This window comes from Giraffa tippelskirchi, chromosome 2 (assembly GCF_054371585.1).
Source record: "Giraffa tippelskirchi isolate mGirTip1 chromosome 2, T2T-mGirTip1v1.2.pri, whole genome shotgun sequence".
NCBI lineage: Eukaryota > Metazoa > Chordata > Mammalia > Artiodactyla > Giraffidae > Giraffa > Giraffa tippelskirchi.
In genome coordinates, this window is record NC_137276.1 from 183,519,074 (window position 1) to 183,535,392 (window position 16,319).

The window sequence follows — 16,319 nt, forward strand, 5'->3', positions numbered from 1 at the left end:
AGCTTTTCTTTTTCAGTTATTTTTTTTCCTTCTATATCTTTTATTTCATATGATTTAAAGAAAAATATAGAAGTGGGAAGACATTTGTGTTAAATTTCTCAAATTTCCAACACACCTTACCTTTGTTTTCCTGACATTCAAAATAGGGACAATATAACCTATTCAACCACAGTATATAAAAATGGTTTTTGTAGAAACAATGAAAAACTGTTTAATATACAATAATGAAATCTTACTGATGTATAATGTCTTTCTTTTTATCTCTTTATTTAAATACTTCTCTTTAAAAATCTACTCAGATGGTTCACAAGCACCAGCCAGACCTCCTAAACCACGACCCCGCAGGACTGCACCAGAAATTCACCACAGAAAACCCCACGGGCCTGAGGCAGCATTGGAAAATGTTGATGCAAAAATTGCAAAACTCATGGGAGAGGGTTACGCCTTTGAAGAAGTGAAAAGAGCCTTAGAGATAGCCCAGAATAATGTGGAAGTGGCCCGTAGCATCCTCCGAGAATTTGCCTTCCCCCCTCCAGTCTCCCCACGTCTAAATCTATAGCAACCAGGATCATAAAGACCAGAATGCAAAGCAATCGCTGACTATCCCAGGCGTGTGGAGAGAAAAGTGAGATGGGATTCAAGAGAGAAGCTTTCTCCTCCTCACGTGGCATCTTTAAGAAGAGAGGCTTGGAAGTGGCTGCTTCTCAGAAGACAGCTGCTGCTTGCTCAGGATGCCAAGGGCTGCGGCTGTCCTTACTTTTGCTAGCCATACTTTTAAATCAGGGTTGAACTGACAAAAATAATTTAAAGACGTTTACTTCCCTTGAACTTTGAATCTGTGAAATGCTTTTCCTTGTTTACAAGTTGGCAAAGTTGCAGTTTGTTTTTTAGTTTTGTTTTCAGATTTTTGTTTTTTTGATACCTGTACTGTGTTCTTGATCGACCCTCTGTACAGTGGTCAGGTCTGCTGTAACATTTCCTACTACTCCCTTGCTGTGTGCGTCAACAACGAAGTCACATATTCATTGTGATCGCTCCCATCCCAGCCCCCTACCCAGGTCCAATTTCATTTCTCCCATTTACAAGATGCTTTAAAGGTTCTGATTTTCAACGTATCAAACAAATGCAAAACAAGTGTGTGGCCTTCACTACTGAGTCTTTTCTTTGGAAACCATCACTGTTGAGAGATGGGGAAAATCTGAATGTATAAAGCATTTTTGGTTAATGAACTGCCTTTTATAAGGGATTTTCATGTAATATAGAAGAGCTTCCCTTTTTGGTGTAAGTTTTGTGATCTTTAATCTTCCACACTGTCATCTTTGTCATCCTGGAGGTGTGATGACTGTTAAAAAACAAAAAACCTGAAATATCAGAAAGCAGCTACTGCAGAGGTGGGAGAAATACACTTGCACATGACAATGCCATACTAAAGTTATATAATGAGGTCCCTTGATATTTATGCCTGCATTACTTACTAGGCATACTAAATAAGAGGGCCGTCTCCCAGAAGTGTGTTAGTAATTTTCAGATAAAATTATGATCATACCTTTCCCAAAGTGGAACAGACTTCATTTCTTGTTTGAGTGATTACACTCTGGTACCTAACAAGTTTAGGAACCAGTTCATCTTGCAGTGGAAACGGTAAATCTTTGCTGCACTGTTAAGTGCTAAGGCTACTGTGGCAACGTTTTTTTTTTTTTTTTTTGCAAAGTTCTTAACAGTAATTTTCTCTCTACCATCGAATTAGAGTTCATATTTAATTTTTAGAGTCTCCTTCATTGCTCCACGTTGTTCCATCCAGTCAGGTGAAAGAAATTTATATAGTTTTGCCTTTTTTGCAAAATGGAGGTAGGTTCTTCAGAAACCACATTATTACTTTTAATAAACCTACAGATATTTATTGGGCACCTGTGATGTGCTCCATGCTATCAAGCACTATGTTCTTAAAGCACAAACCATCACAAAGTGATTGCATTGTGGTATTCTGTTATCCTTTATCTGCACTTATGATGGTCAGAAAGTGTCTCTGCTAGACAAAAGCATGGAAGCTTTCCACTAGTGTTTCAGAATTTTCAGGCAGTCTTCTTTTTTAATTATTATTTAGTGAAGAAATGAGATGAAACCAGGACTGTGTTAAATGCTTGACCCACACAGGTGGTTTTCTAAATGTGTACTACCTGCGGGTTTGTGCACATTTCTGTCACTCGTTTAACTCCACACAGTGTGATGTAAAAAGATGCATCTGATAATGAGTGCCTCTTTGGGATTTGAAAGCATGTGACCAAACGTGTGGCAGAGCCAAAGGAAACCAAGTCAAGACTTGTGCAGTCGTTGTGTTGACCTGGGGAGGGAACTAGCGCATTCCTTTGTGAGCTGACACATGCCCTGACTTGACAACTTGGTCTCCTAACATGAGGTACTCGAGGAGTCATAGGCCTTGGATAGTGTGTGCTCATGTTTTAATTTCTTCAGCTGATTCTGAGCTGGTTCATATTTCTGGAAGAGAATTTTTAATTTGCCTTAGATGTTCTTCCTGTAAGTAAGTATATGAGGGCAGTTTTTTATACTTTTAAAAATTGCATTGGCTAATTCTCCATCGCTTTATGAACTCCATATTATATCATCATTTTTCATTTGTTTTATTAGTTTCTGATGTCATGCTGAAATAGCACTGTGTTTTGGGTTTGTTTGTTTGTTTTATGACTTGCTGATCTTCGGTACAGTCCAAAAGCCAAAAGTTGCCACTTCATTGTGATAACATTGTTATAACATTCTTAATAGATCAGGGAAGGATGTAAAATATGAGTGTTAGAAAGCATAGTATAATCTCAAACAATCTTAAAAAAATGAGTGAAAATTTCTAGTGAAAGTGAGAAAAAAAATAGTGACAAGATAGTAAGTTTAGACCTGAAATTTTAAAAATCTATTTTGCAAGAAAACTTACTAGCCTGCACCAAAATCTCTCCGTTATCTAGTTCTCAATAGCAACCATTAGTTTTACCATGAAAAAGACCAAATCAAAAATTTGTATGGAATGGAAAAAGGGAAACTTTCTATCAAACACTGTCATGAAAAACCTACTGCTACCTATTACCTACCAAACTCAAAAAAAATTTTTTTGAGGAAATAATTAAAAACATAGTTTTTAATCATAAAAGTGACTAGCAATTAATGTCTGGAAATGATCCAGGTTTGGTTTCACTGTGATCCAAAAAGTTTGACATTCCTCCCATTTCTCATGACTTGGTAATATTATTTTTAAAGACAGTATAACATATCATTTATATAATTAAAACAGATTGTGGCCAACATTAACCTGCTCTCCCCTGTCTCCTAACATACTCTGGGGCAGAAGTACTTACCCTCAAAGATAATCCAGTAAACTATCTCCATAATCTCTTTTTCCCCTTGATGTCTGTAATATCTATCCTGGCCAAATTTTCTAGAATTGAATCAGCAGTGCTTATGGTCAACTCGAACTTCCTTCCACAAAGGTTACCCCTCCCCATCCATATTCCCTTGCCTATATTGCACATAGTCTTAATAATAGAGTCCTAATTGCCCATGAACCTCAAAGGGCCCATTGGTTAACTCAATATTCCACACACATGAACACTTGCAAAGATTTCTTCATAATGTGAATTTTTTTTCTTGTTCAGTTCCAGAAGCATTTCTTACAGTTTGGACATTATTTTTCCTCTCAGATCTTCAACTTGAAGCTTTAATTTGCACTGAATTATCTAACCCAGTTAAATTTTTCATTTTTTTTCTGTTATGCTGACAGATTTGAAAGCAAATTACAGTATGTTTTCAACAATACAGGTACTGCCTGTTGACCTGGAATTTTAGTGCTTCTAGGAAGAGTTTGCAGAAAATGACAGCAGTTGAGTGAAGGATTTTCTTCCCAATTACTATTTTATTTTTAATACCTTTTTAAAACTTGTCTAATGCGGCAAAATAGCTATGTGTTCAATTAATTTATATTTTATTCATCCTTTTTCAATTCTGGTTATTATGTAAACTCCAGTACAATTTTATCTGTTCTTTTAAGGTATTTTATAAAATGTTAACAAAAGCAGAGTTGGTATATTATTTTTCAAATGAATGCAAACATTTCAGAGCAGTTCTATGTTGTATTTTTTATCTTCATGTTAAGAGCTAACTGGTCAACGTCGTATCAAGTACCCATCCCAAATGATTCAATTATTAAATAACAAAACCATATCATTTAAAGGTATTTCACATAGATAAGCTATTCCCATGCCTTAGAACTAAAAAGTCAAAGTTATATTAAGGCCCTGAGTAAGAAATATCAAATCTGGGAAAAGCTGATTGTCTTCTAATGACATACCATATAATTGATATTTCTTAAAAGTAACATCTGTTCTTTATATTCTTTAAATTCTTGATTTTTCTAATCATTTGTTACTGGCCAGTACATATCAGGGAGAGGACAGTGGAGACAAACCATGTTAATAACTGCTTTTATATCAGAAACCATAACAATGTTGTGAAAATCACTGTTACATGCATAGTAGTAATAATTATACTTTCAAAGAACACACAATTAAATAGGAGCTACAAGCACATAGTTGCAACACAGAGAACACTGTACAGAAGTTATCACATTGTACTGGCATTATGTACATATGGTAAGTGCTGAAGAACCCAGGTCTCCTGCATTGCAGGTGGATTCTTTACCAGCTGAGCCACCAGGGAAGTCCAAGAATACGGGAGTGGGTAGCCTATGCCTCCAGTGGATCTTCCTGACCCAGGCATTGAACCGGCGTCTCCTGCATTGCAGGCGGATTCTTTACCAGCTGAGCTACCAGGGAAGCTCCAGAAGAACTATGTTGGTTCTTCCCTTAATATATATGCAAGGAACTTAGTGTTAAAGCATTTAATCCTTCCAACAACCATCATGCCTCTTCTAGGACTATCAAAGTAGGGTGTGATATGTTCCTTCTGAAAAGTCAGAGAAATAATAAGACTGAATAGCATTTTGTTAGCCTAAAGAGAAACAAGGATTTAGTTGTTAAGAAAGAACTCGGGAGGTAAAGCTTTTCAAACAGGAACAGCACACATGATAGAACACTTGTTATTTAGACAAAGGTGGAAAGTAGCAGGACGGGTGGAACACGGAAGAGACTAGGGAGGGTACCTTGATGACTGAAGGTGAAGGACCGTGCCATGTCTCAGATCCTAGGAATCAGGAATCACTTGCTGGAAGTCAGATGATAACATCCATGACAATGCCTAGATTACGGTGTATTTAACAGGAATTGCCACATCAAATGATAATCCAGCTGCAAACTAAGGGAAATTTAGTTTTCATGCCTCTCTTTTATGTTCCTTTTGATTTTCAAGAGAAGCTTGGGCAGTATTCTTTTTTTTTTTTTTAATAAATTTATTTATTTTAGTTGGGGGCTAATTACTTCACAATATTGTAATAGTTTTTGCCATACATTGACATGAATCAGCCATGGGTCCACACGTGTTCCCCCTCCTGGACCCCCCACCCACCTCCCTCCCCATCCCATCCCTCTGGGTCATCCCATTGCCCCGGCCCTGAGCCCTTGTCTCATGCATCGAACATGGAATGGTGTTCTGTTTCACATATGATAATATACATGTTTCAATGCTATTCTCCCAGAATGTCCCACCCTCACCTTCTCCCTCAGAGTCCATAAAATTGTTCTATGCATCTGTGTCTCTTATTCTGTCTTGCATATAGGGTTATCGTTACCATCTTTCAAATTCCATATATATGCATTAGTATACTGTATTGTTGTTTTTCTTTCTGGCTTACTTCACTCTGTATAATGGGCTCCAGTTTCATCCATCTCAGTAGAACCGATTCAAATGTATTTTTTTTAATGAGGCAGTATTCTTAATTACCTATTTTTGCTGCTTCTTCATCCTCACTGCCACCACCCTCTTTTGGGTCTTAATTTTGACTCCCCTAGAATTTTTTATAGCCTGTAATTGACCTCTGTGGCTCTAGTGCAAGGCAGACTGAAGTTTCTGAAATTCAAATTCAATGTGATGCCTCCATGTAAAACCCCTGAATACTCTCTATGGTAGAGATCCCTTATCTGCATTCCTTTTCCTACTCACCTCCTGTCCTAGACCCTCTTCACTTCTGCTGAGCTGGCAACTGCCCAAATAGGCTCCAGGTCTTTATACTGGCTAGTTCTTCTGAATATTCCTTTCCCCTTTTCCAGCCTAGCCAACTCATTCTTTAAAATCTACCTCAAGTATTTCTTTTGTGAAGCATTTCTTATCTTATCCCACAGTCTGAGTTAAGCATGTCATCATCTACATCTCACATAGCACCAGTTCAGTTCAGTTCAGTCGGTCAGTCATGTCTGACTCTTTGCACCCCATGAACCGCAGCACGCCAGGCCTCCCTGTCCATCACCAACTCCCGGAGTCCACCCAAACCCATGTCCATTGACTTGGTGATGCCATCCAACCATCTCATCCTCTGCCGTCCCCTTCTCCTCCTGCCCTCAATCTTCCCCAGCATCAGGGTCTTTTCAAATGAGTCAGCTCTTCTCATCAGGTGGCCAAAGTATTGGAGTTTCAGCTTCAACATCAGTCCTTCCAGTGAACACCCAGGACTGATCTTTAGGATGGATTGATTGGATCTCCTTGCAGTCCAAGGGACTCTCAAGAGTCTTCTCCAACACCACAGTTCAAAACCATCAATTCTTCAGCGCTCAGCTTTCTTTATAGTCCAACTCTCACATCCATACATGAACACTGGAAAAACCATAGCCTTGACTAGACGGACCTTTGTTGACAAGGTAATGTCTCTGCTTTTTAATATGCTATCTAGGTTGGTCATAACTTTCCTTCCAAGGAGTAAGCATCTTTTAATTTCATGGCTGCAGTCACCATCTGCAGTGATTTTGGAGCCTCCCAAAATAAAGTCAGCCACTGTTTCCACTGTTTCCCCATCTATTTGCCATGAAGTGATGGGACTGGATGCCATGATCTTAGTTTTCTGAGTGTTGAGCTTTAAGCCAACTTTTTCACTCTCCTCTTTCATCAAGAGGCTCTTTAGTTCTTCACTTTCTGCCATAAGGGTGGTGTCATCTGCATATCTGAGGTTCTTGATATTTCTCCTGGCATTCTTGATTCCAGCTTATGCTTCATACAGCCCAGCGTTTCTCATGATGTACTCTGCATAAAAGTTAAATAAGCAGGGTGACAATATACAGCCTTGATGTACTCCTTTTCCTATTTGGAACCAATCTGTTGTTCCATGTCCAGTTCTAACTGTTGCTTCCTGACCTGCATACAAGTTTCTCAAGAGGCAGGTCAGGTGGTCTGGTATTTCCATCTCTTTCAGAATGTTCCACAGTTTATTGTGATCCACACAGTCAAAGGCTTTGGCATAGTCAATAAAGCAGAAATTTCTTATAGTGTGGTTTTTGCAGTTACTTCATTCCACAGATGGCCCCAACTAGACTGAACTTCTTTAGTAGAGGAAGCATGTCTAATACATGTCTATGTCCCAAGTGCCTACTATAGAGCCCAGCACATACTAAACAAAATGTTTCAAATAAATGATGAAAATGGCACTCTTAAGCAGCCAACAGTGGAAACAGTCCTGAAAGCTGATAAAGCTCTGCAGCTAGCTCCCTGCATGCAATGCCATCTCTTTGATTCTGCTTTCTTAACACAAGACCAGGAGACAGATAAGCCTACTCACTAATGTGATTATAGTAGATGCCTAAGTTTTTCTTCACTGTTTGGATGGGGAGCAAAAATTATTTAATAAAAAATCAGATTCACAAAAGCTAGATTTTAAAATTTAGAGATAAATTTTTTAATTTATTCTTTTTTAGCAACTTAAGAATACTTAATTCTTCATAAAGAGTTTATGACAAACATGTCCAAGAAACTACTACTCACATATTCCCATGACGATGTAACAGTGGTTAAGAGTGCAGGCTCTGGAGTCAGACTGCCGAAGATCAGTTCCTACCTGTGCTCCAAGTTATATGACCTTAGGTGTCCTAACTGCATTGTGCATCATTTGCTTCATCAGTAAAATAAGAATAGCAACTAAACCTACAGTAAAGGATTTATAGGGGGCTTGTGAGTCAATACTGATAAAGAACTTAAAATGTGTTTAGTACCACTGAATGCTCAATAAATGACAGTTCTAATTACCACATTCCTTAAAGAACTTAAGCCCCATTTCATCTCTTAGGATCTGCAGAGTAGATGGCAAAGAGAAGCATGTCAGTTTTATCCTGTTAACTTCATTTAGCAAAAGGTAGACAACAAAGGAACAAGATTGTTCTGGCTAAACTGAGAAAACTTAAAACTTTGAAGGTAATGAGCTACACATTCTGTTGACAAATTGTAGAGTTGGGTTTTTTTAACACAAAACATTTACTATCATGTGCTCTTCCTGTACTTGGTACACAAAGCCCAGTACAATGAAAGGAGAGATTAGAGATGGTGATGTGGCTAAATCTCCATGGTTACTCTGGGTTTCTCAAGAGCTACATTCTCCCACACTGATCACCCCCTAGACCAAATATTCAGAAGCTCTCTTATCAATAGATGAAAACTGTTTTTAAAGTTTAAAATCTAGTTCAGGCACAGCAAATAAAGTTGTCTTTGGGATATTGAGAAAAGTGGCATAACTAGTGGGTTCCTTTACTCTCTTCATACTAAACCAGAGGTTGAAGAAGACTTTCCCTAGAATGAGGCTAAACCCCCAGTGCTGAAAGCAACAGGTATTAACTAAATGCCTCTATATTCTAAAACCCACCTAGAAAACCTCTACAGGACTCATTAAGATGCTAGTAGTAGCACTCTTATCCACAGCCCTCAAGATATATACAAAGATGATGGACTCAGGGGCTGACCTGGGAGAAGTGAGTAATGGGTAAGATGTTACGGACTGAATCCACTTCTCCCAAACCAAACAATGTTATGTCCAGAAAAGAGTCAATTATAGAGATTAAGAAACTCATTGCATTACACTGAATATTCGCTTACACAGTGGACTTACTGATGTGCGTCTGTGTCTGAGCAAAGTGAAAACAAAACAGTGAAGAGGGATTGGCAGTGAATCACCTGACAAGGAGCCTCACCATTCGCAGGGCAAGGCTATATATTCTTACAAGACAAGCAGACCCCTGTTGAGGCAGCTAACCTTGAGCCATCTTGTCACAAGAACACAATACCCCAAGTACAGAAAGACTATGATTTGTATGCCACTGGACCAGGCATGAGGGAACCTTGCCACCGAATATTTTCTGTCAGATAGTAACAGTGAAAAGAAAAGAAAAAAAAAGTTAAAAGCAGCAAGAGAAAAAAACATACAAGGAAACCCCCACAGGGTTGATTTTTCAGCACAAGTTTTCAGTAGGAGTGCCATGATATATTTCAAGTGCTAAAAAGAAACACTACAACCAGGAATTCTCTATTTGGCAAGGTTACCACTGAGAATTAAAGACAGAATTTCCCAGGCAGGCAAAAACCTTTTTAAGCGAGTCCATCACTACTAAACCAGCCTCACAAGAAATGTTAAAGGATCTTAAGGAAAACAGAAGACGGTACACCCTGAAATAAGAAAATATATAAAAGGAAAAAAGTTTATATCACTGGTAGGCAAATACATAGTAAAGACAATGGATCAACCACTTAAATAGCGAGTATCAAGGTTAAAAGACAAAAGTCAGCTATCACTACTAAGAGTTAAGGGATATAAAAAATAAAAAGATACTAAATATGATGTCAAAAGCATAAAATATTGAAGTAACTTGGTAATAAAAAAAAAAAACCTAAACCTTTTAGAATATGTTAAAACTTAACTGACTACCAGCTTTAAACAAATAGACAGACATGAATCTCATAGTAACCACAAAGCAAAAACATATCATAGATACACAAAAAATAAAGGAACCCATATAACATTAAAGAGAGTCAAACCACAAAAAGGAAGACTTAAAGAAGAAAAAAGAATTACAAAGGCAACCAAAAAACATTTAACACAATGGCAGTAAGGATATACTTATTGATAATCACTTTAGATATCAATGGACTAAATGTTCCAATCAAAAGACACAGGGTGACTAAATGGATAAGGAAACAAGACTCATATACACTGCCTACAAGAGACTCATTTCACTCACTTTATGACTCATTTAAGACACCCAAAGGCAAAGTAAAAAGATGGGAAAAGATATTCAATGTAAATGAAAACAGAAAGCTAAAGTTAAAAAAAAAAAACGCTCAGATAGCAATACTTGTATTAGACAACAGGCTTCAAAATGAAGATTATAAGAAAAGGAAGAGCATTACATAATGATAAAGGGGTCAATCTGAAGATTCAGAAATACTTATTCACCCAATACAGGAGCACCTAAGTATATAAAACAAATGTTAACAGACATAAAGGGAATAAAGGGAGAAACTGACAGTGAGGCTTTATACAGCCAGCAAAAACAAGACCAGGAGCTGACTGTAGCTCAGATCATGAGCTTCTTATTGCAAAATTCAGACTTAAATTGAAGAAAGGAGGAAAAACCACAAGGCCATTCAGGTACGACCTAAATCAAATCCCTTATGATTATACAGTGGAAGTGACAAACAGATTCAAGAGATTAGATCTGACAGAGTGCCTGAAGAACAATGGATGGAGGTTTGTAACACTGTACACGAGGCAGTGACCAAAACCATCCCCAAGAAAAAGAAATACAAGGTAAAATGGTTGCCTGAGGAGCCTTACAAATAGCTGAGTAAAGAAGAAAACTGAAAGGCAAAGCAGAAAGGGAAAGATACACCCATCTGAAAGAGTTCCAAAGAACAGCAGGAGAGATAAAAAAGCCTTCTTAAGAACAATGCAAAGAAATGCAGGAAAATAACAGAATGGGAAAGACTAGAGATCTCTTCAAGAAAATTAGAGATACCAAGGGAACATTTCATGCAAAGATGAACACAATAAAGGGTAGAAATGATAAGGACCTAACAGAAGCAGAAGATATTAAGAAGAGGTGGCAAGAATATACAGAATTGTACACAAAAGGTCTTAATGACCCAGATAACTATGATGGCGTGGTCACTCATCTAGAGCCAAGCATCATGGAATGTGAAGTCAAGCGGGCGTAAGAAAGCATTACTATAAAAAAGCTAGTGGAGGTGATGGAATTCCAGCTGAGCTATTTCAAATCCTAAAAAGATGTTGTTAAAAGTGCTGCACTCAATATGCCAACAAATTTGGAAAACTCAGCAGTGGCCACAGGATTGGAATACCTCAGTTTTCATTCCAATCCAAAAGAAGGGTAATGCCAAAGAATGTTCAAACTACTGCATAATTGTACTCATTTCACATGCTAGCAAGGTAATGCTCAAAATCCTTCAAGCGAGGCTTCAACAGTACCTGAATGAACTTCCAGATGTTCAAGATGAATTTACAAAAGGCAGAGGAACCAGATATCAAATTGCCAACATCCATTGGATCATAGAAAAAAACAAGAGAATTCCAGAAAAGCATCTGCTTCACTGACTACACAAAAGCCTTTGACTATGTGGATTAGAACAAACGATGGAAAATTCTTAAAGAGATGGAAATACCAGACCACTTTATCTGCCTCCTGAGAAACCTGTATGGAGGCCAAGAAGCAACAGTTGAAAGCAATAGTTGGACATGGGACAATGAACTATTTCAAAATTGGGAAAGGAGTCCATCGAGGCTGTATATTGTCACCCTGCTTATTTAACTTATATGCAGAGTACATCATACAAATGCGGGGCTAGATGAACCACAAACTGGAATTAGGATTGCTGAGAGAAATATCAACAACCTCAAATATGCAGATGATACCACACTAATGTCAGAAAGGGAAGAGGAACTAAAGACCCTCTTCATGAAGATGAAAGGCAAGAGTGAAAAAGCTGGCTTAAAACCTAATATTCAAAAAACCAAGGTCATGGCATCTGATCCCATCACTTCATGGCAAATAGATGGGGAAAAAATGGAAACAGTGAGAGACTTTATTTTCTTAGGCTCCAAAATCATTGTGGACGGTGACTGCAGCCATGATATACAAAGATGCTTGCTCCTTAGAAGAAAAGCTTTGACAAACCTATACAGCATACTAAAAAGAAGAGATATCACTTTTCCAACAATGGTCTGTGTAGTCAAAGCTATGGTTTTTCCAGTAGTCATATATGCATGTGAGAGTTGGACCATAAAGAAGGCTGAGCTCCAAAGAACTGATGCTTTCAAGCTGTGGTTTCAAACTATGGTTTCAAACTGTGGTGCTAGAGAAGACTCTAGAGAGTCTGTTGGACTGCAAGGAGATGAAACCAGTCAATCTTAAAGGAAATCAGTCCTGAATATTCATTGGAAGGATTGATGCTAAAGCTGAAGCTCCAATACTTTGGCCACCCGATGCAAAGAGCACACTCATTGAAAAAGATCCTGATGCTAGGAAAGATTGAGGGCAGGAGGAGAAGGGGGTGACGGGATGAGATGGATGGATAGCATTATCGACTCAATGGACATGAGTTTGAGCAAAATCTGAGAGATGATGGAGAGGGAAGCCTGGTGTGTTGCAGTCCATGGGGTCATAAAGAGTCAGACATGACTAAGCGACTTTCACAAAATAGAAACAGACCCACAGATACAGAAAACAAACTTATGGTTATCAAAGGCTAAAGGAGGTAGGAGGGATAAACTAGGAGTTTGAGATTAATAGATACAAACTTGGAGAAGGCAATGGCAACCCACTCCAGTACTCTTGCCTGGAAAATCCCATGGATGGAGGAGCCTGGTAGGCTGTAGTCCATGGGGTCACTAAGAGTCGGACACAACTGAGCGACTTCACTTTCACGCATTGGAGAAGGAAATGGCAAACCACTCCAGTGTTCTTGCCTGGAGAATCCCAGGGACAGGGGAGCCTGGCGGGCTGCCGTCTATGGGGTCGCACAGAGTCGGACATGACTGAAGCAACTTAGCAGCAGCAGCAGCAGCAGCAGGTACAAGCTACTACATATAAAATAGATAAACAGAGTCCTACTGTAAAGCACAGGAAACTATATTCAATATCCTGTAATAAACCATAATGGAAAAGAAAAAATACCTTGAAAATGAAAACAGAAATACAACTTTTCAAAATCTATGAGATACAGCAAAAGCAGTTCTAAGAGGAAAGTTCATAGGAATGCAGACCTACATCAATCAAGACATAAGAGAAAGCTCAAAGAACAAAACTTTACATTTAAAAGAATAGGAGAAGAAAAACAAATAATCCCCCAAGGTTAGTAGAAGCAAGGAAATAATAAAGATCTGAGTAGAAACAGATAATATCAATTAAACTAAGAGGTGGTTCTTTTAAAAGATAAAATTGACAAACCTTCAAACTCTTCAAGAAAAGAGGGCCCAAATAAAATTACAAATGGAAGAGCAGAAGGTACCAATGATGTTGAAGAAATAAAATTAATCCTTGAACAACACAAGAGTTAGTGTACTGACCCTCCACACAGTCAAAAATCTGTGTACAACTTATAGTTGGTCCTCCTTATTCATCATTCCTCCATATCTGTGGTTCCACATCCAAATTCAACCAATCATGGGTCTTGTAGTACTCTAGTATTTATTATTGAAAGAAATCCACATATAAATAAACCCATGCATGTCAAACCACTGTTTTTCAAAAGTCAATTGTACAATCATAAGAGACTACTACAAACAAAGATATGCTAACAAACTGTACAACCAAAAAAATGGATACATTTCTAGAAACATAATTTTCTAAGACTGAACAAAAAAAAAAAAAAATAGAAAATCTGGCCAGACCAATTACTAGTAATGAAATTAAATCAGTAATCAAAAAAAGCAGAAGCTCCCAGAAAGCAATGACCAGGACCAGAAGGCTTAACAGGAGAATTCTACCAAACATTTAAAGAGGAGTTAATACATATTTTTCTCAAACTGTATTAAAAATAATCACAGAGAAGGAACCACGTCCATACTATGAGACAAGCATTACCGTTATACCAAAATTAGATAAAGATCAGACAAAAAAATTACAGGCCAATATTCTCGATAAAGATGGATGCAAAAATTCTCAACAGAATATTAGCAAATGGAATTCAACAATACATTAAAAAGGTCATACACACATGAGCAAGTAGGATTTATTCCAGGGATCCAAGGTTGATTCAGTATTCACAAAATCAATGTGATACACCACATTAACAAAACAACAAACTCACAGCTAAGTCATACTCAATGGTAAAAAGCTGAAAGCTTTTCCCCTAAGATCTGAAATAAAACAAAGATGCTCACTGTCACTACAGGGGACACAGGTTCAATCCCTGGTCTGGGACGAGTCCAAAGCCATGGAACAACTGGAGCCTGTGCGTCATAATTACTCAGTCTGCACTCCAGAGCCCACAAGCTACAACTAGTGAGCCCACACCCTGCAACTACTGAAGCCTGTGTGCCCAGAGCCTGTGCTCTGCAACAAGAGAAGCCATCACAGTGAAAAGCTCATGCACCGCAACAAAGAGTAGCCCCTGCTTGCCACAACTAGAGAAAGCCCATGTGCAAAGAACCAGCACAACCAAAAAATAAATAAATAAAAATTTGGAAGGAAACAAATACAACTGCCACCATTAGTACACGACATACTACAATACAGAAGACCCTTAAGACTCCACCACAAAACTATTAGAACTAAACGATATCATTTATTTGACACAGTGATTTTATATTTTTATACATTACAAAATAATTACCACATTGTACCACTATTGTACACAGATTAATACACTGAAATCTGTTCAGTTTTATACACTAAAAACTATCAGAAAGAGAAATTTAGGGAAAAATCCATTTGCAATTGCGTTAAAAAAAAAATAGCTAGAAACAAATTTAACCAAGATATGAATGACCTATACTCTGAAAGCTATAAGACATTAGTGAAAGAAACTGAAGGCAATATAAATAAATGGAAAAATACAGCATGCTCATGGATCAGAAGAATTAATATTTTGAAATATCCATACTACCTAAAGAAATCTACAGATTCAATGCTATCACTATCAAAATACTCAAGGCACTTTTGAATAGAAATAGAATAATCCTAAAATCTTAATGTAACCACAAAAGACCCCAAATAGCCAAAGGAGCCTAAAGAATAAACAATAGAGTTGGAGGTATCACACTCCCAGATTTCAAACTGTACTACAACACTGTAATAATCAAAGCAGCATGGCACCAAGACAGACACACAAATCAATGGAACAGAACACATAGGCCAAAAGTAAACCCACACTTACATGGTAAATTAATCTCTGACAAAGGAGGCAAGAATATATAGTCAAGAAAAGACAGTATCTTAAATAAACAGTAAAGAGAACTGACAGGTACATACAGAACTTACAGTCTACTGAAAGTAGAGTCTATAATACAAAAATAAACTCAAAGCCCAATCAAACACTTAAATTGAAGACCTGAAATCATGACACTCCTAGAAGAAAACAGTCAGTATGATCTTTGGCATTGGTCTTAGCAATATTCTTTTTGGATCTGTCTCCTTTAGGCAAAGGCAACAAAAGCAAAAATAAACAAATGGGACAACATCAAACTAAAAACTTTTTATACAGCAAAAGAAAACATCAGTGAAATAAAAAGGCAACCTACTGAATGGGAGAAGATAGTTGCAAATGATATATTCCATCACTCATGTAACTCAACTAAATAAATAAATAAATAAATAAATAAACAATCTGATTAAAAATGGGCATAGGACATAAATAGACATTTTTTCAAAGAAGACATACAAATGGCCAACAGGTACGTGAAAAGATGCTCAATGTCACTACTCACCAAGGAAATGCAACTCGAAACCACACTGAGATAGCACCTCATACATCAGACAAGAAACAAGTGTTGCTGAGGATGTGGAAAAAAGAGAAACCTCAGGCACTACTGCTGAGACTGTCAACTGGTATGGCCACCACGGAAAACAGTATGGAGGCTCCTCAAAAAATTCGAAATAGAACTACCACACAATCTAGAAATTTCACTTCTGGGTATTTTCCCAAAGAATACAAAAACACTAATTTGAAAAGATATATGCATCCCCTCATGTCTATTGCAGCGTTATTCACAATAGCCAAGGAATGAAAGCACCCTAAGTGCTCAGTGCTAAATGAATGGATAAAGATATGGTGGTGTGTGTGTGTGTGTGTGTGTGTGTGTGTGTGTGTGTGTGTGTGTGTGTGTGTGTGTGTGTGTGTGTGTGTGTGTGTGTGTGTGTGTATGAAACATTACTCAG

General features: G+C 37.7%; 1 protein-coding gene and 1 long non-coding RNA gene across 15 annotated transcripts in view; one reads left to right on the top strand and one right to left on the bottom strand.

The window, feature by feature from the left end:
- CBLB (Cbl proto-oncogene B) overlaps positions 1-4,123 on the top strand; it is a 220,727-nt gene extending 216,604 nt beyond the window's left edge. For all 14 annotated transcript variants that reach the window (XM_081572340.1, XM_081572344.1, XM_081572349.1 and 11 more), the window contains one exon: positions 300-4,123. In XM_081572340.1, coding sequence (XP_081428466.1) covers positions 300-559 — 260 coding nt within the window. In that variant the 3' untranslated portion in view covers positions 560-4,123. The remainder of the gene's footprint in view (positions 1-299) is intronic.
- Positions 1-16,319, bottom strand: part of LOC145539039 (uncharacterized) — an 83,406-nt gene that overhangs the window by 6,550 nt on the left and 60,537 nt on the right. The gene's annotated exons all lie outside the window — the stretch shown is intronic.